General features: G+C 42.8%; 2 protein-coding genes across 2 annotated transcripts; both read right to left on the bottom strand.

Moving 5' to 3' along the window:
* Positions 1-2,584: 2,584 nt before the first annotated feature.
* Positions 2,585-9,725, bottom strand: arfrp1 (ADP-ribosylation factor related protein 1). Its single transcript, XM_080494551.1, has 7 exons — positions 9,424-9,725; positions 8,831-8,918; positions 8,436-8,518; positions 8,270-8,351; positions 7,693-7,763; positions 7,152-7,252; positions 2,585-3,719 (listed from the first exon to the last, which is right to left on the bottom strand). The coding sequence occupies exons 1-7, from the start codon at positions 9,514-9,516 to the stop codon at positions 3,632-3,634; spliced, it is 606 nt and encodes a 201-aa protein (XP_080350677.1). The 5' UTR covers positions 9,517-9,725; the 3' UTR covers positions 2,585-3,631.
* A 4,044-nt stretch (positions 9,726-13,769) lies between these two features.
* Positions 13,770-22,079, bottom strand: LOC308128771 (acidic mammalian chitinase-like; the record flags this gene model as incomplete). The annotated part of the gene is made up of 6 exons (XM_080494436.1): positions 13,770-14,134; positions 14,551-14,683; positions 15,206-15,322; positions 16,648-16,830; positions 17,590-17,692; positions 21,820-22,079. The coding sequence occupies 6 exons, from the start codon at positions 22,077-22,079 to the stop codon at positions 13,770-13,772; spliced, it is 1,161 nt and encodes a 386-aa protein (XP_080350562.1).
* Between the last annotated feature and the right edge of the window lie 2,445 nt (positions 22,080-24,524).

Genomic DNA, 24,524 nt, shown 5'->3' with positions numbered 1-24,524 from the left:
TCCCGTCACATCACTATGGACGCAACGTCAGGCCGCCACACAGCAGCAGCTTACCAACACATTGTGTGTTAATAAGGCCGACACAAAGGACGTGGCTCGGCTCCAGGTGCTGCCAGGGGAACGACGAGGATGATGTTTACTCTTCACACCTCCTCTTTCTTGTCCAACAGCTCACACCTGCACCTGCACCGTTTTACACCACAGCAAGCAAAGCCACTGGATTAACCTTGTATAGCGCTTTAACACTTTATATCCATGGTCACATACACACACACACACCCATGGAGGCGGCTGCCACGCCGTGCAAGGCATCTCATCCAACCAATGTGCCGTGCAAGGCATCTCATCCAACCAATGTGCCGTGCAAGGCATCTCATCCAACCAATGTGAGCAATTTGGGGTTCAGCGTCTTGGTCAAGGACACTTTGACATGTGGATACGGGGAGATGGGACTCGATCCTGCAACCTTCCGATTCAGAGACGACCTCTCTGTTAACTGAGCCACAACAACAACAACAACAACAACAACAACAACAACAACAACAACAACAACAACAACGTCCTGAACCTTCCTCGTCATGCAGGTGGTGTTCCTTTATTGCCACAAACCACAGAGGAGTCTGGGAGGAGGACAATAAGCAGGAGGAGAGGAGGAGGAGGGGGAGGGAGGAGGACAGTCAGCAGCAGGAGAGGAGGAGGAGGTCAGTCAGCAGGAGGAGAGGAGGAGGAGGTCAGTCAGCAGGAGGAGAGGAGGAGGAGGACAGTCAGCAGGAGGAGGGAGGAGGAGGACAGTCAGCAGGAGGAGAGGAGGAGGAGGACAGTCAGCAGGAAGAGAGGAGGAGGAGGTCAGTCAGCAGCAGGAGAGGAGGAGGAGGACAATCAGCAGGAGGAGGGAGGAGGAGGACAGTCAGCAGCAGGAGAGGAGGAGGAGGACAGTCAGCAGCAGGAGAGGAGGAGGAGGAGGACAGTCAGCAGCAGGAGAGGAGGAGGAGGAAGGAGGAGGAGGACAGTCAGCAGCAGGAGAGGAGGAGGAGGACAATCAGCAGGAGGAGGGAGGAGGAGGACAGTCAGCAGCAGGAGAGGAGGAGGAGGAGGGAGGAGGAGGACAGTCAGCAGCAGGAGAGGAGGAGGAGGAGGGAGGAGGAGGACAGTCAGCAGCAGGAGAGGAGGAGGAGGACAGTCAGCAGCAGGAGAGGAGGAGGAGGAGGGAGGAGGAGGACAGTCAGCAGCAGGAGAGGAGGAGGAGGAAGGAGGAGGAGGACAGTCAGCAGCAGGAGAGGAGGAGGAGGACAATCAGCAGGAGGAGGGAGGAGGAGGACAGTCAGCAGCAGGAGAGGAGGAGGAGGAGGGAGGAGGAGGACAGTCAGCAGCAGGAGAGGAGGAGGAGGAGGGAGGAGGAGGACAGTCAGCAGCAGGAGAGGAGGAGGAGGAAGGAGGAGGAGGACAGTCAGCAGCAGGAGAGCAGGAGGAGGAGGGCAGTCAGCAGCAGGAGAGGAGGAGGTGAAGGTTTTTAGGATGTATGTACAGTTGTAATGATGATTTGAATTCAGAGGCGAGGCTCTGTCCTTCACACTGATTTGAATTTTAACAGGTGTAAAACAGTCAGACGAGTTACTTCTTTATTTCCTGGTTGGTTTATATTTTGGTTGATGAACTTTTCTTTCCCTGTAGAAAGTTCAGGTAAATCACTAAATTTGACTATGAAAGTTGTCCTGGTGGTCTGGTTATATTGCATCTGATGATTTGTTACTGGGGTTTGTAGTTCAGGTCTTTGATAAAGATTAAGAGACCCACTGTACCTCTTTTTAGCACTTTATTCCTAATTACTAATATTAATTGAAATCTTGTACTTCTGGGACAAAATCTTTATATTCCTAGTCTTCTTAGTGACTCCGGCCTTTAGGACAGGTATGACATGTTCTTTTCGTCTGGAATGACTCCGTATTGACTTTTACCACAGTGCAACCTTACTGAGCTCTCTGGACGGATCCCTTTCACACTCAGCTGATCCTGGATCTGTCTGTGTTCGTTAACCGTTGTTCGGATTCCGTCACCTCTTGGAGGACTTCTCTGTGGGGAGGACCAGACGGCTGCATGTTTCAGTCCCCATGCTGGCGGTGAATGTTGAGAATGTTGGAATCTGTTTCCAAGGACCAAGTTGTCAGCAGAATTTCAGAGTAAAAGCCTCAGGGAGGCAGAACGCGCAGGAGTCACACTGAGAGCGATTTGAAAAGTTGAAGACAATCTGATGACGTTATTCTTGTAAGAAGAGACAAAGACACAGTCCAACCTCTGAATGATTGTCCAGGAGTTTGACACCGCCCGTTAAAGACTGAAGTGTTTTGAGAAACATCCACCTTTCTACATTAAACAAAAGACACCAAAAGCAGCACAGACGTTCCTAAAGTACTGACACAGGTTACCCTTGAAACTCACTCTGCAAAATTACACATTATTTACGAGCAGAACAAGATTTCCCTCACAATTATTCATCCACACAAGATGTTTCTTCTGGTAACAGTATTTATATTGTATTTCAGATTTACATTCACCGTGTTAAACATGTCAAAGAACTTCCCTCTGGGATTATAAAAGCATTTCTATTCTATATAAATTGGGAGGAATGTTCTCTTAAATGTTAAGACAACCGTATTAACTATGCTTTTCCATTTGTTTGTACATGTAAGTAAAGGAGGAGGCGTGACATTGGTCCACATCGCCGCTCCAGGTCAACTGGACCTTCACACAAACTGTACACATCGTACACTTCAGACACAAAACTTTTATTTTTCTTCCGACTTCCTGTGGAACAGATCATGTGCGGAAGTCAACAGCTGTGGAGAGAGAAAAGTCATTTCACTACCGATATCCATGAGTGAGTTGACAATGTTGTTGCTTCTGCTACGACTTTACTGGAACACTGCAGCAGCTGTTTGAATTAAAGTCTCTGCTGCTTCTGATGTGACTGTGTCATAATGAGTGAAGCCCACTGACGCAGCTGAAAGCACAAAATACAACTTTTTATTAACATTTTGAAATTCTAAGAAAAAAACTCAACAAAAAAACGAGTCTCAAAGAGGAACTTGTGTTTGTTGGGACATTTCACTGCATTTTACACCCGGGAAGATTTTTTTTAACAGAATAGAATTCTTAGAATGCATTTATTTTCCTTTAAAATTGCAAAGTTTGTAAAAAAAAAAAAAAAAAAAAAAATAGAGAGACTTTATAGACTTTCTATGGTGCCGTGGTCTCGGTCCACTGGTGCAGCTCACTCAGTCTGCGGATCTTGTTTTTTTTATCTGTTTCTTATCTGCTTTCACAAACGGGGTGTGTGTTCTCTTCAGGGGGGAACGTGGGGGGATGAGAAGACTGATCAGACAGCACGGGTCAGGACGAGGGGAGGCGTCGTGCTCCCACGCTCCGTCCAGGAGAAACAGATAGTGAGAGACCTGCCGTCCCTCCTCCGAGCGGGAACCGCTGAAGGGTGACCGGCGGGGACGAGAGAGAGAGAGAGAGAGAGAGAGCGAGAGAGCGAGAGAGAGACAGAGAGAGACAGAGAGAGAGAGAGTGGGCAGCGCCGGGTTTGTGAGGAATGTCCAGAATCGGAGACGAGTCCGGCGCCGTCTCTCCCTTATGTGATGTCCTTCTGCCGGGGGGGCCGGTGAATGTTCCGGACCACACACTTCACCATCCACTCGATGCCTTCGTTCACGCCGTCCCTGCGCCAGAACAAGTGCTCAACCACTCGGGTGACTTTCATCAACATTTCCACCGACTCTTCTCCTCCACATTGGAAATCATAAAGAAATATCTACAACATTGTCACAGTCAACTGCTACCAACCACCGCGGCCCGAAGGAGAACTAATGGCTGCTCAAAGCCCTTCAGCCCCTCGGCTGTTAAACTCCTGAAGGCAGACCAAACCCTCTTTAAATCATTTCATCCACAGGACATTATTCCTTTCTTCTTTTCACCACAGGGAATGAACGTTGGGCCAAAAACGTGTGTGGTCATTTATTTATTGGTTCGTATTTTACCAACTCTCTGCATGAAATCTTCATGTGAGGATCAATCCATTAGATATTGGGTAGATTTACCCAATAAATCCCCAAAAAACTGTGAGAAAAAAAAAAAAAAAGTTTCCATACAAAGTGGATGAGAGAGGCACCTCACGTAGGACTTCAGCATCTGTTGCTATGGAGATGCTCAGTGTTTCACACTATGGTCATGCTAACTCGGTTCCGCTAACAAAGGTGGACTTTGCGCTCTACCGAGTGTAGCTCTAGATTATTACTGTTTGTACCTTATGTGTTTTATCTTATCTGGTTTCATCTTGCGACGTTCCGACACCTCCCCGTTTCTCATGCTTAAATATGTTCCCTTGACAGATTGATTATTTATTTACTTCTTTCTGCGGTGACTGACTGAAGCTACACATTAATTGTCCCTTGTGGGATGAATAAAGTTGTGGGAGGTGATTATCGGCGGGCGTTGGACTGACGGATGCTGCTGCTGCATGATGGACAATAAGTAGAACACAAACTGTCACGTCCTTTTCTTTTTCTGGCTCGATCACCCCGGGAACATCACTTCTGTGTTTGTTTACACATTAATAGTTAAACTAAACTCCCATCTGGGGGGGGACATCACGCTTGCTTCACTGACTTTTAAAGTGCCTCCTGTAATGTACATTCTTGAACCCTGACCCACGACTCTCACAGCTGGAGTTATTTCAGAGAGGATGCCGGCCGGTCGAGGGAGCTGGAGCGGAGCCCCCCCCCCCCCCCCCCCCCCCCCCCCACTCTCCCCCCTCCTCACAAACAAACATGGCCGACTGCTCGCTCAACGCAGCGTTTGGAGACGTTTGGAGACATGTACAGGAAGCATCATGGAGTTGTGAGGTCAGGTTAAGAAAACACATCCATTATTATTCTTTGAGTGCAAGTTGTTGATTGAATGGTCAATTTAAGCCGCTAATGTTTTTTTGACATGAAATGTAGGGATGGGTATCGTTAGGATTTGTATTAATCTGATTCCGGTTCCTAACGATTCTTTACTTTGATTCCAAAATAGTGAAACTGGTAAACAAAAATAAAATCCTGTCTGAGCAGCATTAGTGCTAAAATATTAAAGTGCATTGTGTTCAGAGCAAAACAACAAATAATTATTATATCATTAAATAAACATCAAGAATTAAAGTACATTCAGTATAACAGCTGCTTCCAATCAGTAGATATCACTGAGAAATAAACTGAAATAAAGATTATGAGTACCTGGGCTGCTCAATTATAGAAAAAAATCATAATCACGATTATTTTGGGCAAGATTGAAATCACGATTATGTCTTTGAATTTGGAACAGCATTTACTGATTAAAAAGAGACTCCTGTTAAATATATAAAAATACCTTGTACTGTAGTAGTAAGAGACAAACTACTGTGCTGCTCTCAATCTTTTGAAAACAAGAAATAAATAAAATACAATAACAGATAGATTTACTTCAATAAATAATTTTAACATAAATACTTTGATAAATTGTAAAAAAAAAAAAAAGGACATTTCTCTCTCTCCACCATGAGAGTGCAGCGCAGTGCAACAACAAAATACTTGGTGAGATGTCGTCACCACACTGAGGATTATTATATCACACCTGCCTAAAACCTTCGCACGGGGTTGTTGGGTTGAATCCAGGCTGTGTAAAATCACACATTGAAACATGAACTTTGGCCACCAGCTTTTGTTAAATGGAAAACGTTTATGAAGTGCTTTATTTGAGTGCCCTGCTTTTCTCAAAGCTATTTGTATCATGTCAGGATTTAATGAGGGTCAAATCCACTCCTCCTGGGCTGCGATGGAAACATCCCGTCAACCGGTTCACCAGCAGGACGAGGACGAGCCGCGGCGGCCCAAACTCATCTGGCTTTAAAGTCCCAGTGAAATGAAAATTCGACCTCCAAAACACTCTGTTTATCACTTCGAGGGACATTTTTATGCTAACTGGCTGAAGGGTAAAATGTTAAAACACGGCAATCTGTGAGAAAATAGCTGATAAATAGTGATTTCCGCTGCTGGGCGGAGCTTCTGACAATAACAGAGTGACGTCACGAGTTGTGCACACGCCCAAGTTGTGTTTACATTATAGAGGATCAGAGTTTTGACCACGAAGAGGCTGAATTTAACCATATTTCATCATCATCGTCATTTCAAACCCAGTGATTGATGAAGAAGACACAGAAGGTGGTTCTGCCATCGGTGACCCCGTCTGGAACATGTTTGAGGAAGAAGACGCTTCGTCCGCTTCAGCAGCCGCCAGTTTTCACCTTTGAGGCTCCTGACTTTTGGCAGAACGACCGGCTTCCGAACATGTTGAAGCGCTTTTCCGACTGTAGAATCACCGAAGATGAGTCCAGGTATTACTTGATCGTCTACTAGCCGCCCGAGCTAGTGGCTCCCGCCGCCCGTGCTCCTTTTCTCCTCTCTCGGTCTCTTCCAGGCTCAATCTTTCATCAAGGCTCATAAAACGCCGACTATAACTTCAAAACACTGTAAAAACTTGGATATTGAAGAGGTAAACAAACCAATATAAACACAACAGATGGAGATCTGCACAACTCTTGACGTCACGCTCACGAAGAAGGATTCCCCCGACTTCCTCGGCTGGAGATTCAAAATTCAAATAATTTTGTAATGTGACAAAAGTGGTGGGGCAGAGGAACCTTAGAAGTAGCACCCCAACTATCGTTTTTTGCAAAGTAGTGTTTTACATTCCACTGGGACTTTAAATCGCGGCCAACGTCACACAAGCGCCAGCAAATGTTTGGGTTCATTTCATCAGTTCAGAAACATTGGCCGCAATGACGTCACACGCAGAATGTGGGGAACGTCAACACAGACGGCGTGACTTCACGAACACAGGAGAGCTCCGCCTTTCTCTGGTCTGAACCGAATCCCCCCGACCAATGAAGTGTCGCCTCACGTGTGTTTTACCAAATGTTTCACTCGGTGAAGCTGAAATCAGACATTTGTCCGCTGAGTTAATCTTCAGGATTCTTCTGAGCTATTTACAATTGTCTTTTTAGTTTCAAACCTGTAAATACCCCGTGTGTGTGTGTGTGTGTGTGTGTGTGTGTGTGTGTGTGTGTGTGTTCTTACCCTGTGAGGGCAGTGCAGGGCTGCACTAAGCAGTCCCTCTTGCCAATCTTGGGTGCACAGTCACTGAAGGCAGTTTTAATGTCCGGCACTGATAAACAGCTCTGAGGAGACGCAGGAAACACTCGCTGATGAACAACATGTCCACAAGATGGCAGCACCTCATTACTGCTGATCTATACTCATAATAATAGGAAATGCCTGGTGGAATTATTGGAGGAGAGGATTTCTTTTCCTGTTTGTTGAGCAGAAGTAACAACCTTTTGTTAGTTTCCAGCTGGGACTGAGCAGTTTTCTACTGTTGTTCTACTTTATTATGGCCGCCATCTTGGCTTTTCACTACTGCTTCCTTGTGCCAGCTCACATTAATGCACAAGTTAAATAATGTACACCTGTGGTCTGAATAAGCTGGTCAAACAGGTTCTGTGAGTTCCTGGCAATCTGGGGAAAATCTGGGGAAACTTGATAAACACTGTCTATCTAATCAGAACGAGATGACATACCAATGTCACCTGCTGTAAGTGACTAAGGTGAGATTTCCTACCGGGACATCCTGCTTGTTGGCCAGCACGAGCAGTGGAACACCGTCCAACACTTCACTGCAGATCATTTTCTCTGGAGGAGGCAAAAGCACAGACGTTATTTAAAGAGACGAGTTTGACCGAAGCACATCTGGAAACTCCAATTTCAACAAATCAAGGCAGGAACCTGGGTGTAAGTCTGGACTCAGCCCTGAACTTCAACAACCACATTATGACAAAATCAGCTTCATACCATCTCAAAAATACTGCAAGAATGAAAGGATTTCTGACTGAATAAGATCGAGAGAAATTTGTTCTTGGAATCATCCTTGGTAGGGTGGATCGTTGTAAGTGTGTTTACAGGTCTCAGCCAGAACGTTCAGCAACACAAAGAGGGTGAAACACATTTACACCTGCTCTTCAATCTCTGCACTGGCTGCCTGTGTGTCAAAGGCTTGACTTTAAAATCTGACCTATAACATTGACTTGTAGAATGTGGAACATCCAGACCTGAGGTCCTCGGGAAACACTGAACTGCCTGGTGTCTGAACGGTGCTGGTGAGAAGAACTTGTCCCAGACGGACTCCGAACACAACTCACCAAAGGCCTCCTTTGATTCTGACAGACGCTCCTCATCGGTTGAGTCTATGACATAAATGACTCCGTGGGACTCGGCGTAGTACTAAAGATGGAACAACAAGGCGTTAGAGGGAGGGACGACGCTCCGCGAGGGACCTGAACTGTGAGGTCCAGACACGTTACTCACTTTATCCCACAGAGACTGGAGCTCGTCCTGACCCCCCAGGTCCCAGAACATCAGACGGGCCTTTCCCACGTCGATGGTACCAACTGTGGGGGACGACAGGACACCCGAGAGAACGGAACTGTTATTCACAGCATGCGAGACAAAAAGGTAACACACTCATTTCCTGGAAACCTTTGAATATAAAATGATTGCATACTGGATGTGTTCAGGTGATGGTTGTATTATGGATGTAACATATTAGTGTGGCAAAAATATATACACTTAAAGAAATTGAGAACAATGATGACTAATAGCAGCTGTTCAGAGTCTGCACTGGAATGAAGAGGATCCTGACAATGAAGTAAACATCACACAAGTCTGCATGTTGATGCTGTAAACACGTGACAAAAACTTACTGTTCAGGCCAACTGTCGTGGTGATCTTCGACAAACTCATCCCCTTGTAGTTCTTACTGAACCTGGTTTTAGTTTGTTCCAGAAATGTCTGCAAGGCAGAGAAAAAGACCAACTATATACAAAAAAACCCAAGCAAAACAAGACTTTTTTTCTCAGCTGAGTCACTTTGTATTGAACCAAATATTCGAGTGGGCCGTTTCAAGGGGGTTCACTGCAATCACCTCCGGTGGGACTGATATTTAATATGTTTGAGAAGATCTGCCTCCTCGCAGTTGGTTCTGGGTCGTTTGCATGTTGTACCTGGAGGTTTTCTACTCCCACAACCTGATGATTATCTCCTCCTGTCCTGTGGATGTCTGTCCATAAAGAGACAACCCTGTCCTGTTTTAAATGCAGCAGGCAGTGGATGGAAGCCTGGGATGAACCAACACGGTAGTATTAGTAGTGAAGGTTCTACCAGCGCAGTAGTGATGGAACCAGTACATGGAGTGAGGGTGGTACCCCGGGTCAGTGTGCTACACTCCATATGCAGTCAGTAGGCAGATTCATTATTAACATTTCCCTTGAACGGAGCAGACATTTAGAGCACATACCGTTTTCCCGGCATTGTCCAGTCCCAGGATCAAGATGCAGTATTCATCCTTCTGGAACATATATTTGTACAAACCCGATAACAAAGTGTACATCTTGGGAAACGAACAAACAAACAGTGGCTACCTGCTAGCTGGCTCACTGAGCTCACCCCATATAGGATGATGAAATCAGTAATGAGGGACACTTTTGTTTCATCGTGCTCTAAGAGAAATACAATAATAACTGAACACACGCAGAAAACGCACTTAATATCGTGGATTAGAGCGACTTTACTATTCTGAAAGCTTCAAAACAGCGTCGACGCTTCGTGGAAGCATACAGGAAGTGTGACGACATGCATCATGGGAAATGTAGTAAACGTTCTTCCGGACGCTTGTTGGGATTGTCGCGATACTTTTTCATATAAAACTACAACTCCCAAAGCCCATTGAGCATAAAATCCCGACACCCATTGCGAATATAAAACTACAACTCCCACAGGTCATCACGAGCGGGTCATACAGTTAAAGGAAACCCCTCAAATAACCCGCAGGTTATGTGAAAAGTCAGAGTACGTTAACCCTGAAATTAGAGAAACTCTGAGTTCTAAAAAAAAAGAGCTGAATTAAGCTTTAAGTAATTAACCACAGTAACAGACAGTAACAGCTTCCCACCTGAAGCTTTTCTATTTATTCAATAAACTTTACTGCACTCAATGATTTTACAGAAAAACTACAAAAACAGTTACGATCAACATAGACTTATTGTACTAAAAAGTATAATAGTAAGTGTCATATGAAAAGGAGTCGCACTGTACTTATGTATTGTACTTTCTTCTTTCTTCTAGACAAAAAGGAGTCTAGAAATGTCATGCAAATCCTTTGCAATGTGACCGAGCAATACATGCCTCCAAAACTAAACAAAAAGATAATTAATTTTAGCATGGATCAGATTGCAAATCTTTTGCCAGAACAATTTAACAATTGGACAATACCAAAATAGATTAACAGATGTTTCAGCTGAGTTTTTACAGAAACTACAAAGTATGTAAATGTTTAATTTAAATCTGTATTGAATGTAGACTTTAGTTGGGTAAATTCTATGAACAGGGCGTAAAGAGATTTCTTTCATTTTATTTGTGATCAAATATTTATTAGGAATTTGCCAAATCTTCTTCCATGGGACATCGTCTATATATTTGTTCCAATAAGAAATGGGGTAATGACACAATATCCATTTGGAATAATTCTCTCACTAACTTATTATTGCTTCTGGAATAACAGGACAAGCAGACCTTCCCTACAGGAGTATTAAGAGGAGACAGTCGGGGGGGGGGGGGGGGGGGGGTGTTCTGGGTATCAATCCAATACAGAAAATATATGTGAGATTTTGCAAATATCATAATTAAACATCAGGAAAAAAAATCAATGCTACCAAGTTTTGATAAAGTGTGGGGAGGTATGGTATTCCAAATTGGGTTGGGGTTTCTAAAAAGTTATTTCAAACAACTGATCTTAAATGTGTCATTTGAAGAATGAAAATCAAGAAAGTGGAGCCCATTTCATTATGAGTTCATCAGAACATTTTTCTTTCATGTGTTCTATTTTTCAATATGAAACCAAGAAGCATTTTATCAATCTCCTTAAGTCATTTGTCTTCAACGTGCAAATCCAAGGCTGCATATGTCCGATGAGAAAGACCCTCTGCTTTAGTAAAATTCTTGCTCTTGATGATAAGTCCCTCGGGAGCCAATGATTCAATTTCTTTTGTGTGTTTCTTTTTTTTTTTTTTTTTTGAGTTAAAGTCAAGGGTACATCTTGCATATTGGTCTTTTGAAATTAAAATACCGAAATACTGCACGTCAGTTCTGACAGGAATATTGTACATTGTAGGAGCTTCACAATCTTTTATTGCCCTAAGCTCACATTTATGTGAATTCAGACACAGGCCGGATGCCCTTGAAACTTATCAATAACATCAAAAGAAACAGGAATGTAGTTTTTGTTCTGTAAAAACAGTGTAATATCATCTGCTGACTGAGTAATAAGTAAATCTTTATCAAGAAGGGAGAGACCTTTTACTCCACTTGAATTGATATGATCGGATAAAAGTTGTGCAACTAAAAGGAAAAGATATGGAGAAGCAGGATAAACTGAAGTTTGGAGATGTAGCTAACTTACTACTTACTCATATAGCTGTAAATGTTAACATGAGCGATGATGATTTGATTCATTAGCCGCCCTGAGAACACATTTCATGCTTTTTCTGTCACGTTGCAGTGATGTGTTGGAATAGGAAATGTGGCAATGCTAATGTTTGCTAATGTTATGTTTCAGTGCTAAAAAAGTACGTTCTGATGTGTCAACCAGTCAGGCATCCCTGCAACCGTCACCCCATTGGAGCGGACTATACAAGTTAAACATTTGATTTCTGTGAGACAACTGAACATATTGTATTCAGTTATCTTCCTACACAGCTGGGATTTCTCCCACTGCTCAAAACTATAAATTAATGTTCAGGGACTTTTCTAGTTGGTTGGCGACGTCTCCTCAGCGCTCCACTCTGCACAATTCATGGTCAAGGTGAGATAAGAGGTCAGAGGTCACTTTAGTCCCACAGAACGTCAAGCTCTGAGTAGAACCAGTTTTAAGCAGTTTTGGAGACAAAGGAATAGCAACTTCACCATAGCAACGCATACATCACCAGGAACTGACCAATGTGAGGTTGAGTTAGTGTATGCAAATGTATGAATATGAACCACGCGTTGCAGTTGTGCCCTTCTTCATTGTAAACCCGGCCTGTATACTTGGGTCTGCAAGGAAGAACGGTCCGAGCTCGTATTATGCAACTGATATATGGAATTTTGTAGCATTATATAATCTGATATGCATTTTTGCAATCTCTTGTTTGTGTGATTATTAAATTCACTATTGAAGAAATTAACGCTCTTTCTGCCTCTCCCGGATCAAACGAACATGCAGGAATTCAGGGGAACACGGGTACGAATTCCAACACTTGCTATGAACAAGAGTCTTGTGCAGTTTGGGATTATAAAGAGTCAGAGTGTAGTAAAGTTGAATAAGTTGTGAGCACTGAGCACAAAATGCACTTTAGTTATATTTGAGTCACTGAGACCAAAACTTTAATAATTCCATAGTTACAGGTGTCTACCTCATTGTTGCTATGTTTGATGCCAAAGACAAATTAAGGGGGAAAAAAACCCCTAAAAAATAAACCTGAAGCATTTATTTTTCTGTTGTTTAGGAAAGTGCTTTTTCCTTATCTTACTCAGCTGTTTGCACTTTATTCTACACAGTTAAACAAATGTTTGTTGCTACAAGCATATTTCATTAAATGTTTAATTAACTCATCTGAATTGTCTTTATTTTTAGTTAGCGTATACCTGCGATAAGCTGTATGTTTTACATTCAATTTATGTACGGTCCGATTAGTCGACTAATTGAAAAAATTATCGTTGATTAGTCGACTATCAAAATAATCGGTTGTGGCAGCCCCAGTTCAAACTCCAGTAAAAAAAACAACAACAAAAAAACCCCAATGTCTTTGTTGCTTTTGTGAGGAAAGTCTGTCTGCTGGCTTCTGCCAGAAATATTTTGAGTTGTCATGAGAGTCTTCCAACCCAGATGATATTTTCCTTTTTGCCTTGACTGTGTTAATTCACCGTGGGGGGAAATTCCTTCCCGAACTGACCCGTGCTTCACGTCAGAGCGCATTTTATGCGTGGCACTATGTTTTTTTGTGAAATGGTAGTTTTCTTTTGAATATTGGTAAAGCGAGCGTGTAGAGCTGTTAGAAAAGTCACCCTAGCACTAATACAACTGGATTTTTTGGGGGTGGGGGGTATAGACAAAGACATTTATTTGTGTGTGTGTGTGTGTGTGTGTGTGTGTGTGTGTGTGTATTACAGTATATTATCGCCACTTTGTTCATAAGTTCACAACTTTGTTTCTAGAAATATTCCAATTCTCAAAGTGGTGGACCTGCACTCTAAAGACACACAGACTTATGTTCGATGTTCATTAATTAATTAATTTATGTTTTTATTATTTTGCTGATCTTGGAGAGAAACAGTTTCACCCAAAGCTAAAAGCAGGTTATAAAAAATTGTCTTTTAATTCAAATATAGTCTCTTTATGTTGAGTCAACATTAATTCTGTGGTTTTCCCTGAATAAATATCATTATAAGCTTCAGCCTTCAGTAGAAAAAAAAATGTAATATGTATATTTAGATATATAAAAGTTAGAAAATTGTCAAGAAAGTCAAAACTCCCAATTTTTAACCCCTGTTCTGTATCTACATCTGTGCTTCGTGTCATGCAGGAGGGAACTAAAGCTGAGTCGGCTGTCACTCCACAATGCTGAGCAGATGAAAAAGTGTCGCTGTGAGAAAACCGAAATAAAGTAGATTCTGTGACGGCGTGGCTGTGACTCCACGGCTGTGTCCGCTCTCCTGGCCGTGACATCTTGTAAAGTATGTGAGTCTCTCCGCACATCTGAAGAATGACTTGGGAACATGAGAATGCAGGTAGAGCCCGTCGGCCCTGTGCTGACAGAAGCTGCTGCCGGGGCGGAGCACAGTGATGTTGTGGCTGCAGGCGCCGCCTCCTGCTGCGGTCGTAGTGAAAAGCTGGTTCGAAGGTTCAGAAGTAGACGAGGAGGGCGGCGAGGTGAACGCGGCCACTGCAGGAGATGTTTTCTGAGTCGTCCAGTCTGAGGAAAATGACCCCAACATTTTAGTGTTTCAGCTTTTTTGACAAAAGAAATAGCACACAAAAATTTCAGTAATGCCATTTTTGCTGTTAAATAGCATGAAGTTGAAATAATCATAAATCAAACAGCCAAACATTCCTTCCTTTCAAGTCTGTATTAGTAGATGTTTAAATAATGACATCGTGACAAAACATATGCTCATGCTCCACGTGGATCCACACAAGTCCTGTCCAGGTTTATCCTCGGTATTATTCAGTGTGCCTGACATAGGCTGGCACGATAACGATAGTCCTCGCCCTGTACTGAGTTTTGATTATTTGTTTAATTCTTTGTAAAGCAGAGCAGCAGTCGGTCTCTTCAAAAGCACTGAAGGGTTTTTCAGATGTTGAGTGGTGTGCAGGGAGGATGGACCTCACCTTCACTGAGTTTCTGCTTGAGGTGTGATATGAGTGGATAGTTGCCCTCTCCGCAGAACTGTCCGGAGAAGTCGTCCATATCCAGAGTCCAGACTGCAGCGCCTGCCAGCCGCCGGCTCCTCAGATAATCAGCCTGCAGCAAACATGTCACAGTGAGCATCACTGAGTCCTCAGACAGACCATGAACATCTTATTAGACACTCAGCTGATCCAATGTAGTTGTTCCTCTGTACCATTGTTGCATGTAACCAAAGACTAATTATTTGAATTCAATTCGGCTTGCTGTCAGGAAAACTGTGCTTCTTTGATGGAGGTTGAGAATCAACCCTGAACAAGAAGCTCTGACAAAGAAAAAGGACAAATGTCCAGGCTTCAGTGAGATTTGAAGCAAAGATTCATTATATTTGTTCTCGACCACAGTTCAGCACAACAAGACAAAGGTGTTGCAAACATGTGGGTGAGTTCCACTTATGTTGAGACTTATGTTGAGACTTCCCAGTGAAGACACTTTCTTCACTGGGAACAATATTTTAAATCAGTTACGGTTTCTGCTACAATGCTGCTTAATGTAATTTTTGTTATTTTATGTGTGTGACATTATAGGGAGTGAAAACCTTATTGTAGAAGTTGAAAAGAAACATAGTACAAGCTGTACCTTGGCATCGAAGCTCCTCTTGTTATCAAACCCAACCCACTGGTTGCCTTTGGAGGCAAAGGGAACCTTCTGACTGTCACTCCACTCAACAGTCGAGCCGACCAGGAAAGAGCAGGTCTGGAAAAGAAAAAAACATCAGCAAACATGTGGGGATATTCAGAAAAAGATGTATGACACTTGTATTGCAGCACAGTTGGAAAATGAACCAGGACAGCAAATACAATGAGACGAGCAGCACGTCTCAGCAGCTCAGTCTGACATTCACACCTTAAATGAGCTATTCTGAAATTGATTTGTGAGCGGCCATCAATGGAGCCTTTTTTCAAAGGCAAAAGTGACTGACATTTAATCACAGAAAGTGGAAAGAAGACCACAATAAAGTGTTGGCCTTAACCAGAATGGTGAGGTACAGTTCAATCAAGCTGTAAAGCTGGTTTTAACACGCTACATTTGCAAGGACAAATGAGGATTTAAAAGGCTCTTTTATTCCCAGAAAGACTGTCCCAGAAAGTCTTCCTTGTCATCTTCACATAGTGCACACTCCCGGATCAGTCACCCAGTAAACAACTTACCACTAGAGGTCACAATATGCATGTAAAATCAACACCCAGGGATTTTTCCAGCGAAGGTATTTAACATGCAGCCACACAACCATGACTTTAAAACAGTGCAAAAGTGTACAGAACTGCCAATAACTGAATTTAAGGACCCTTGTGTCCTTTTTGCACCGTCAGTCTATCAACTTATTCTTTAAATGAACAGGCAGAGAGCCACAGCAGTCCTGTTTTCCTTCTGTACAAACCCCCCGGTGAAAAGTGGGTGGGTGACCTCCAGTGGAGGGTGGTGCCTGGAGCTGGAGCTACAAACAGATAGAGCCCACCTGGATCCAAGCACTGGGAAAAACTGCAAAGGCTGACTGAGGCTTTTTCTGAGGCTTTTTCTGCCCCCCTTTATGTTTTTGGTTCCAAGGCACACAAAACAAAAGAAATCAGGGGAAATCAGGACAGTTTCGCTGATCCTCTGCATATTTTTAAAGATCTGGTCACAAGTCGTCTGAGAGTGGAATGCAGTTTTTATGCACTCATGAAAAACCTGAATGGTTTTATTTGTGTGTGGAGAATGAGGTCCTTCAGTCCCTTGGTGAGGGAGCCGGCCTCATCATTAACCTTTAACATTGTTTGTGACCTTGTGTTGATTCCGTCGCTGTTCACAGTGTCTAACCGGTTTCCGGTTTCATTTTGTTTTGCATTTTCTTTCTTTCTTATTAAAAGGTTGATGCAGATCTTTGCACACAAACCAATGCCAGGGAATTCTTTAAAACGTAAGGACTCAGCAATACGCAATATTTTATTTCCCTTACGTACGATGTGAGCATGTTACAACCCTGCCAAAGAGTGTACGGTCAGAATCATCAGCTTGTGTGTTGAACACTTGGTCAGTACCTCATAGTAAGACCAGAGGCCGATCTGCTGGGTGTAGGGCCCCGGGGCCGCAGGGCCGCTGATCGGGACGTCCAGACCCACGGCTGCAGTGGAGAGTGTGAAGGGACGAGTGTGAATAGGAAAACCCAGCAGCAGCTTCCCCGGTGTGGCTCCTCTCTCCATCCAGTCCTCCATAATCTCGTCCTGACAAGGGAAACAGATGTGGACGTTTTCTATTGGATCAACCCAGATACGAGTGTGACAAATGAGCAACGTATTTATTTCCAAATGACATTTATGAAGCATAACACACAGACCAGATATGAGGAGTGATTTCTGTCAACATGTTTGCTAAGTCAGGATACTCTCTAGTCCACTGCAAACTTATTTTACATGAAGCCGGGATTAACCAGTGTTTTTGGACTGGAGACTTTTCAATAGTTATCATCTGTTATAAATCATCTCCTAATGATCAGTGACTCCAGTTCTCATTAGTATTAAATCTGATGACACAAATCCCAAAAATGAATTTAGAACCGGATCAATAAGAAGCTGCAAAAGTCTTTCAAACTGAAATTAACAGCAAGAGCTAATGCAGTTCCCCGTCAATAGGTGGGTAAAACCTGAGGAGCATTTCAGAGATCACAGTGTCCGCAGTGATTTGCAGGAATTGTAGTTCACTGAGCAATCCACAAATGCAAGGTTGGAATAGATTCATCCAAAGAAACAGATAGAAACATAATCCAAAACGACCCTGAGCCTCGGTGGATGGGTTCAGGTTCAGGTTAGGGGTTAGGACGTTTACATTTAACAGGGCGTTGAAAGTTTATGAACTGGGCTTGACACCCCCACCGTAACAGGCATGTTGGCAGTAATCACTCATCATCAGATAACATCCACAGTGACTCTACACTAGACCAGAAAACTATCACGGTTTTTGATCAGGAAGAATGAAACAGTTACTATGTTATCATGGTCTTGGCTGTAGAGAGAACTGTGGTGGCCCGTCCTTCCATCAGCTGCACTGTGGAGATCAAATGTCTTCACACTGATGAAGTCCAGGTACCTACAAACACACAAACACATATAATCAGACATAAGAACATTTAAACACACACATAAACACATAAAATATACACATACATAAATAAACATGTAAAGACATGAAAAGACGCATGAGCACACAAGTACAAGTACACACAAACATACATACACACACACACACACACACACACACACACACACACACACACACACACACACACAATGACATTAATACATATAAATACATATAAACTCATACAGTCATAAGTGCATATAAACACACAAACAAATATAAACATACATTTTATGAATGTTAAATAATGTGTGGGAGTGGCCCTCCCAGCACCTGATTTGTATAATGTTGGTAGGAGTCTATTTTATGTAAATGATGACACATAGAAACTGATGCGCTACAGATGTTAATTGCATTACATTTTGAATCAGATTAATGTTAATGATAGATTAATCTGCATTAACACATCAATTTTGACAACTCTAATATAAACACACATAAACACATATCAAGACACATATCACATTAGTTGGTGTTATGATATTTAACACTATTTGATCTCAGTAGAATTCCATAAGTCGTACTTCAACAGCTCAGATATTTCATGTCCATCTTTCCCATGTGGTGGTGCTGCTACAGCTGCAGACAGAATTAGCCGCGTGGTCCTGCTTCTTTCACTTTCAGCTCTGTACGCCTCTGAAAGCTCCTGAAAATCAAAAGAAATATATTTACACTTTAGTGTAAATACATTGTGTAGTGTTTACTTAAAAGCATGCTCGGTCCACTCTATATCAGCCAGCAAACGCGTGAAAGATCTCAAAGGAACATATTTGTCACGTCCCCTTCTGTGTCTTAGTCAAGTCTGCATCTCTTCCTGTTTTATTTTGACTGACCTGTCTTGTCCACGTCTCTGTGCACTTGTCCTTTATGTCTGCTTTCCCTCTGTGCGTCTGATTGAATTAATGTATTTCACCTGTATCTCCTCCTCCCTGTTTTATGTGTACCCGTCTCCTTTATGTCTGCTCCCGGACCTTTTCACCCTGTCCTGTTGCTCCAGGTCCAACATCATAAAACCCAACGCCTTCCTGTGGCTGTTCGACTCAACTTCTGACCTGGAGACTCTCGACGCTATTCTGACACCTCCTGTTTTGTGGGGACTTTAACTTGGTAGGCCGAGCAGAGTCCGACGCGCTTGAGGGCATAACTGTCCTGTGGAAATGACCACCTAACCGACGATGTGCCAGAAGCCCTCAGGTCAGCAGTGGTCCTGTCATCCTGGAGCCAGGAGGACTCTCTTCATGGGCAGACAGTGGTTTTGGTGGCCATCCATGGAGGAGAATTTGCAACACTACGTGGATGCTCACCCTATCTACACCAAACACAACTCTTCCTGTCCCATGGCTTCTGGGCTCCTGAGCCACCTCCCCGTGCCCTGCTTGGCCCTGGTCCGAAATCCCCATGGATTCGTCACAGGACTTCCTCTGTCACCCTCACTGTTGTCGACTGTTTCTCCAAGATGGCTTACTTCATCCCTCTTCCTAAGCTGCCCTCTGCTGATTCATGGTGTTGGATTGGGACCCTCAATTCATCTCAAAGTTCTGGAAGGCTATGAGCTGCTCGGGATGGGGTGAATCTATCCACTGGATATCATCTTCAGACCAGTGGACAATTGGAGTGGCTCAACCAGAAGCTGGAGATGGACCTATGGATCCTGGCTCCCCTGAACCCTTCAACCTAGACCTCGGTAGAAAATGAGCGTCCATGAAAATGTATGGTAGTTTAGTAAAGGTATTTTCCAAAGATTTTCTTTCTTGAACTTTTACAAAGTCCATGCCGCAAAGATTCATTTGTACCTCTTTCAGTATGAAGTAAACACAGTCCAGGCTAAAGAGACGAACAAAAGAACGGAAGGAGAAATGACAAACAAAAAGTTCAGTTGATTACGCACATGTTCTACATAGTTTCACTGAAAACTTTTGACTTTGCATGATTCACTCGAACACACTGAAATAATACAGGCATTATTAGAATACCCCCCCTTATCATGACATGGGCAGTACCGTATGATAAGAACTAGTAAAGGGGTGTTGTTGGCACTCATAATTCTCCTTCTCATTAATATTGTAGACACATGAATGATTCTGAAAAGACTTTTTGATGCTGATTAAAAAGTATTTGGTTGTAACTGTTAGTAGTGTTGGTACTAACATATCTCTGCAGCAGCTCTGGAATAAAAATGCAAAACAAACTAGCTCAGAATTTGTGCATAAAATCAGAAAATCATGCAAATAATCTGGATTAAAAATATTATTTGTTATCTTGTCTTGTGTAGTAAGACGATAACAAACCTCATTTTGAGGACAAAAAAAATAAGAGAACATTAAAAAAGGTTGGAGGTTTCCACATGACGTGGTGACAGAATAGTGCAGGACTTGTTTTTACCTGGCAGAGCAGAGTGAACCTGTGATTGTCTTCAGATCCAGGATCCTCCCAGTCCAGATCCAGACCATCAAACCCACGAGTCCTCAGGAACCTGATAGTAGACCTGACGAAAGCCTGTCGGGTGGACGGAGTGGAAACCATCATGGAGAACCTAGGACAAGTTAGAACAGTTCATTCACGTGTGTGTGTGTAAAACTGTAAGTAAAATGCAGGATATTGATATTATATATATTTATCTTTTTTGGTGGCAAAAGGAACAAAAATGTCTGACGTGTCTTTCAATGTTTTGACTTCTCCTTCACAGACTTTTCACTACAGACATCACCAATGTTTGCATTGCCATCATTTTCTCTTTCTATATTTCAGGTTATAAATCAGGTACTAAATCAGTGCTTGGACACAACCCGTGTAAAAGAAGTGAAACACCTTGGAGATCTTTCAGAGAAATTAAATTGTTGAATTTGTCAACATGAGAAGAGCAGAATAAAATCATTCTTCCACAGCAGAGACATTAAACATCTGGCCTGAGGGTCAAAACCAGCCCACCAGAGGGTCCAACCCCGCCAACAGGATGACAACTTGGGTTTTAATGAAAATTGCAAGCAGCCTTGAACGAGTCCTTACTACTTGCAGTCAGTCAAGAAAATGTCAGTTGGTCAGATGTGTCCTCTCATGAAATGTGAAATTTGGTGCATGGACAAGTTATGGAGACCGCACTTCCTGTTTCCAGCAGGTGGCACTATGGTTGATGGTCGCCATTGTGACGTGACTGCTGAGAGCTGGACGTGGATCAAGCCATGTTAAGGCATTTTCCACAGCCCTTCCTGTTTTGTGGCGAAACTTCAAACTTTGGCCACGCCCTCAGATGTTTTGTAATAATTCGCTCAGCAATCCCTTTCCCATCGTCAAGCCAATTCCCAGGTAAATTTGAATTCCCCCCTCGTGGACTAGTTAGTCTAGAAGATTAAGTTTGGTCCAAAATTTGCGAATAATCCAACAGCGGACTTCCTGTTGAGTTAGGAGATTTGGTGTGTCTTGGGATGTGTAGTGATTTTTGTATGTCTGGGTGAAACATGGTTCTAGGGCTTCAATAGGGTCCTTCGGTACTTTCAGTGCCCGGAGCCTTGTAACGTTTTCTTCTTGTATAACACAACATCGACATCAGAGGTGAAACATACAGTACATGGATGAAATAATGTGAAATCCAGATACTTCATTGATCACATTTGACACTAATAATCTGTTGTGAAACACTTTAAAGTTGTTTATCATAGGCTTTGTAATGTATATAAAAAAACAACAGCAAAAAAAAAGCTGAATTTCAGAAAAGTTGTAGTTTATTACTAGTGTGAGGCCGTCAGTGAGCAGATGAAGAAGATTCGTAAAACGTTGAGGTCAAACTCACCGAGGACCGTCTCCGTCCCCTCTGACGGACAGTAACATCTTCAGCCTGGGGTTCCTGTCTCACGCACGCACACACACACACACACACACACACACACACACACACACACACACACACACACACACACACGAAAAGGTTCTGTATCCATAAAAAAATCACTTTTTTTTTTATTATTATAGATATTTTAATTACTTTGCAATAAATACCAAGAAAGTATTGTATGGGAACATAAAAGCAGTTAAAAAAAAACATTAAAAAAAACCAAACAACAAAAAACCCAGCAGCTCACCTGCTCTTTATCTGAGTGAAGGATCGGTAGAGGCGGTCTTCACTCCACTCGTACTGGCTGATCTCATTGGCCTGGTCGATGACAGCGAAGCTGTACACCAGGTGAGAACACAGGAATGGGTCCACGTCCTCCGGGAGGAACCTCCCCGCCCCGGTCCGGTACGGTGACCAGTTGGTGAAGTAACACACCAGCTTGGTTGTGGTTGCTGGACGAAACACGACGAGAAGGATGAGTAAAGGTTGGTTCAGCCCTTGCATCATGTTACATCACTGCGTTGCTCACCAATCTGGATGAAGAGCTGCAGAGCCACTGCAACAGGAGCAAAGCCAGTGCACCTTTTATTAGTAAAAACAGCCCTCCAACACGCAGGTTCTATTCTATACATACTGGGAATATGAAAGTGTGTAAATATTTACCAGATATTTTGGCCCCTCCCGTGTTCATGTCAGTGGAGAGTGTTGTCGTCCATCTGGTGTGTTGCCATTGAGTGGTGGAGAGGAGAAAGTCACTGCAGTCTCACTTCTCCTGTTACATAATCACATGGTGCAGCGTTCAAAGCCACTTCTAAATACAGCCTATTATGATGGGAAAAAAATACACTGGTGGTTATGACAAGTGGCTGAAAAGAAATCTCGATGCCTGAATGATGTCCCCGCCCCCACCCCCCAAGGGCCTTCTGGCACATTACAAGACATCTTCCTGTTACTGTTACATCTTCGATTTACCGTCTTCATAACGAGTGCAAAAGAAAATAAATGCCTTTTTTCAAATCGAAGAAAAAAAGCACAGAGAATATTTCCATCTGTATACATTTTGAAAAGGAATAATGACAAAAAGGAAATGAGTCAGTGTTCCTATAATTACACATAATTTCACAGTCCAGGTATTTTGTTCAGTTTTCTCACTCCGTTTAGTTATTGTTTCATTTGTTCTGCTGCTTCATGTCTTTTCATGCTATTGTCTTTACTCTTTTGTCATTTTTCAGGCTTATGTCTATTCATGTCCCCGTCCATCCTCCTCCACAGACTGGAAACCACTGGATTATCACACACACCCCTTGACTGGTTCAGATCTTACCTCTCTGGCTGCACTCAGTTTGTTCAATTAAAGTCTTATAGGTCCCAGCTGTCCCCCCTCTCCTCTGGTGTGCCCCAGGGCTTTATCCTGGGCCCCATCCTCTTCATCATCTACTTCCTCCCTCTTGGCCATACTTTACGGAGGTACAATATTCGATTTCACTGTTATGCGGATGACACCCTCCCACCACTACCTCTGACCAAGACACATTATGTCTTCAGAGCATGTCAGTAGATTTCTATTGTTCATGAAATCCAACGTCTGATAATGTTATAGCAAATCTACCGCAAGTCATCAGTGTGGCATAAAACATGTTTAAAGCATTAATAGTTAGATGCATGTCACAAATAATTACGGACTTGGACCCCTGAAAACCATGAGTGAAGGTGGAGCAGTTTGATTGACACCACAACCTGGTGTCACAATTTAACTGTACTAATGAGACAGATTTGTTTTCATGTAGCACAGAAACTGTGAACAACTTTCTCCATAAAAATAGAATTTTTAAAAATGCATTTTTTTTTTAGCTTCTTATTTAATGATCAATTCATTTCAAAATGTTAGAACTACTGTATTAACACTAATATGTTGACAAATTACATGAATCACCATTCAATCTTTTACATTATGTACACATACTGATATGACGATATTGATGAACTTGTGGCGTCGTGTTCCACACAGTCGTGGAACTCTCTCATTCCATGAGAACGACAAACGGTGGTCATGTACATTTACACAATTGCATTCACATATTTGAATTCTTTTGATCATGTCAGATCTGTTTTGACTTTTCTAAACAGTGTACTGTATTGTTCTTTTTTTTAACAAAGGTTAGCATAAAAGCCAGAATCAGCTGACCCGTCACTGTGTAAAGTGTAGTTATGTGATGTTAGAGAACTTGTATTCCTTCATCGTGGTGATATCTGGTGAGCAGCGCAGTGAACATGTTCGAGATGCATTACGACATTTTCTCCACCCGAAAGGATCAGATTTTAACGTTTGTCATTACAAACTGATGTGACCCACTTCTATATTTCCCCCCGAACACTAAATCCCGTTTGAAACTCAACACTTAGTTCGCCTCTTTAATATCCATCAGTGTGTGATGGTGTTTCATGGCGGAGTGTATTTGACACGCTGACTGGCAGGACAAAAGACATCTCACACCTTGAGTGTGGAGCTCAGGGCTAAAAGTGCAGGAGGCTGCAAAGAGCCACAAACTTTATTCATGTGCCGCTGCTCTCCTTTTCCACTATCCTTTCAGTTCTGAATGAAAAATCAAATGTTCTGTCACTGATCAAACTTGTCAATACTCTCATCAATAGGAATGACACTTGATTTGTCACCAAACATGTACGTGACTCTTCAGCAGCGACAGGATCAGGATTTGGTTTTCTTTGAGGAGGATTCCTGTCCCCCTGTTGTGTCGAGATGATCTTTGGTAAACCCCCTCATGCTGACGACACTCAGCTCTCACCTCTCTCACATGGGAAGAAAACACCACAATTAATTCTGCCTTTTCAATGCTTGAAAAATAAAGACGTTCTATTCCATAAAACTTCACTTAAGGAGGCGACTTGTGCAGTTAATCGTCCACAGCGACACTCCCGCTCTCAACGTGTTCA

The sequence above is a fragment of the Blennius ocellaris genome (assembly GCF_963422515.1).
Source record: "Blennius ocellaris genome assembly, chromosome: 4".
NCBI lineage: Eukaryota > Metazoa > Chordata > Actinopteri > Blenniiformes > Blenniidae > Blennius > Blennius ocellaris.
This window is presented reverse-complemented; position numbering and strand designations above follow the sequence as displayed.

Coding starts and splice junctions, on each gene's coding strand:
- arfrp1 (XM_080494551.1), bottom strand. CDS start 9,516: ATGTACACTTTGTTATCGGGTTTGTACAAATATATGTTCCAGAAGGAT. Junction 8,519..8,830: donor CACGACAGTTGGCCTGAACA/GTAAGTTTTTGT, acceptor CGTCCCCCACAG/TTGGTACCATCGACGTGGGA. Junction 7,764..8,269: donor AGAATCAAAGGAGGCCTTTG/GTGAGTTGTGTT, acceptor TGCCTCCTCCAG/AGAAAATGATCTGCAGTGAA.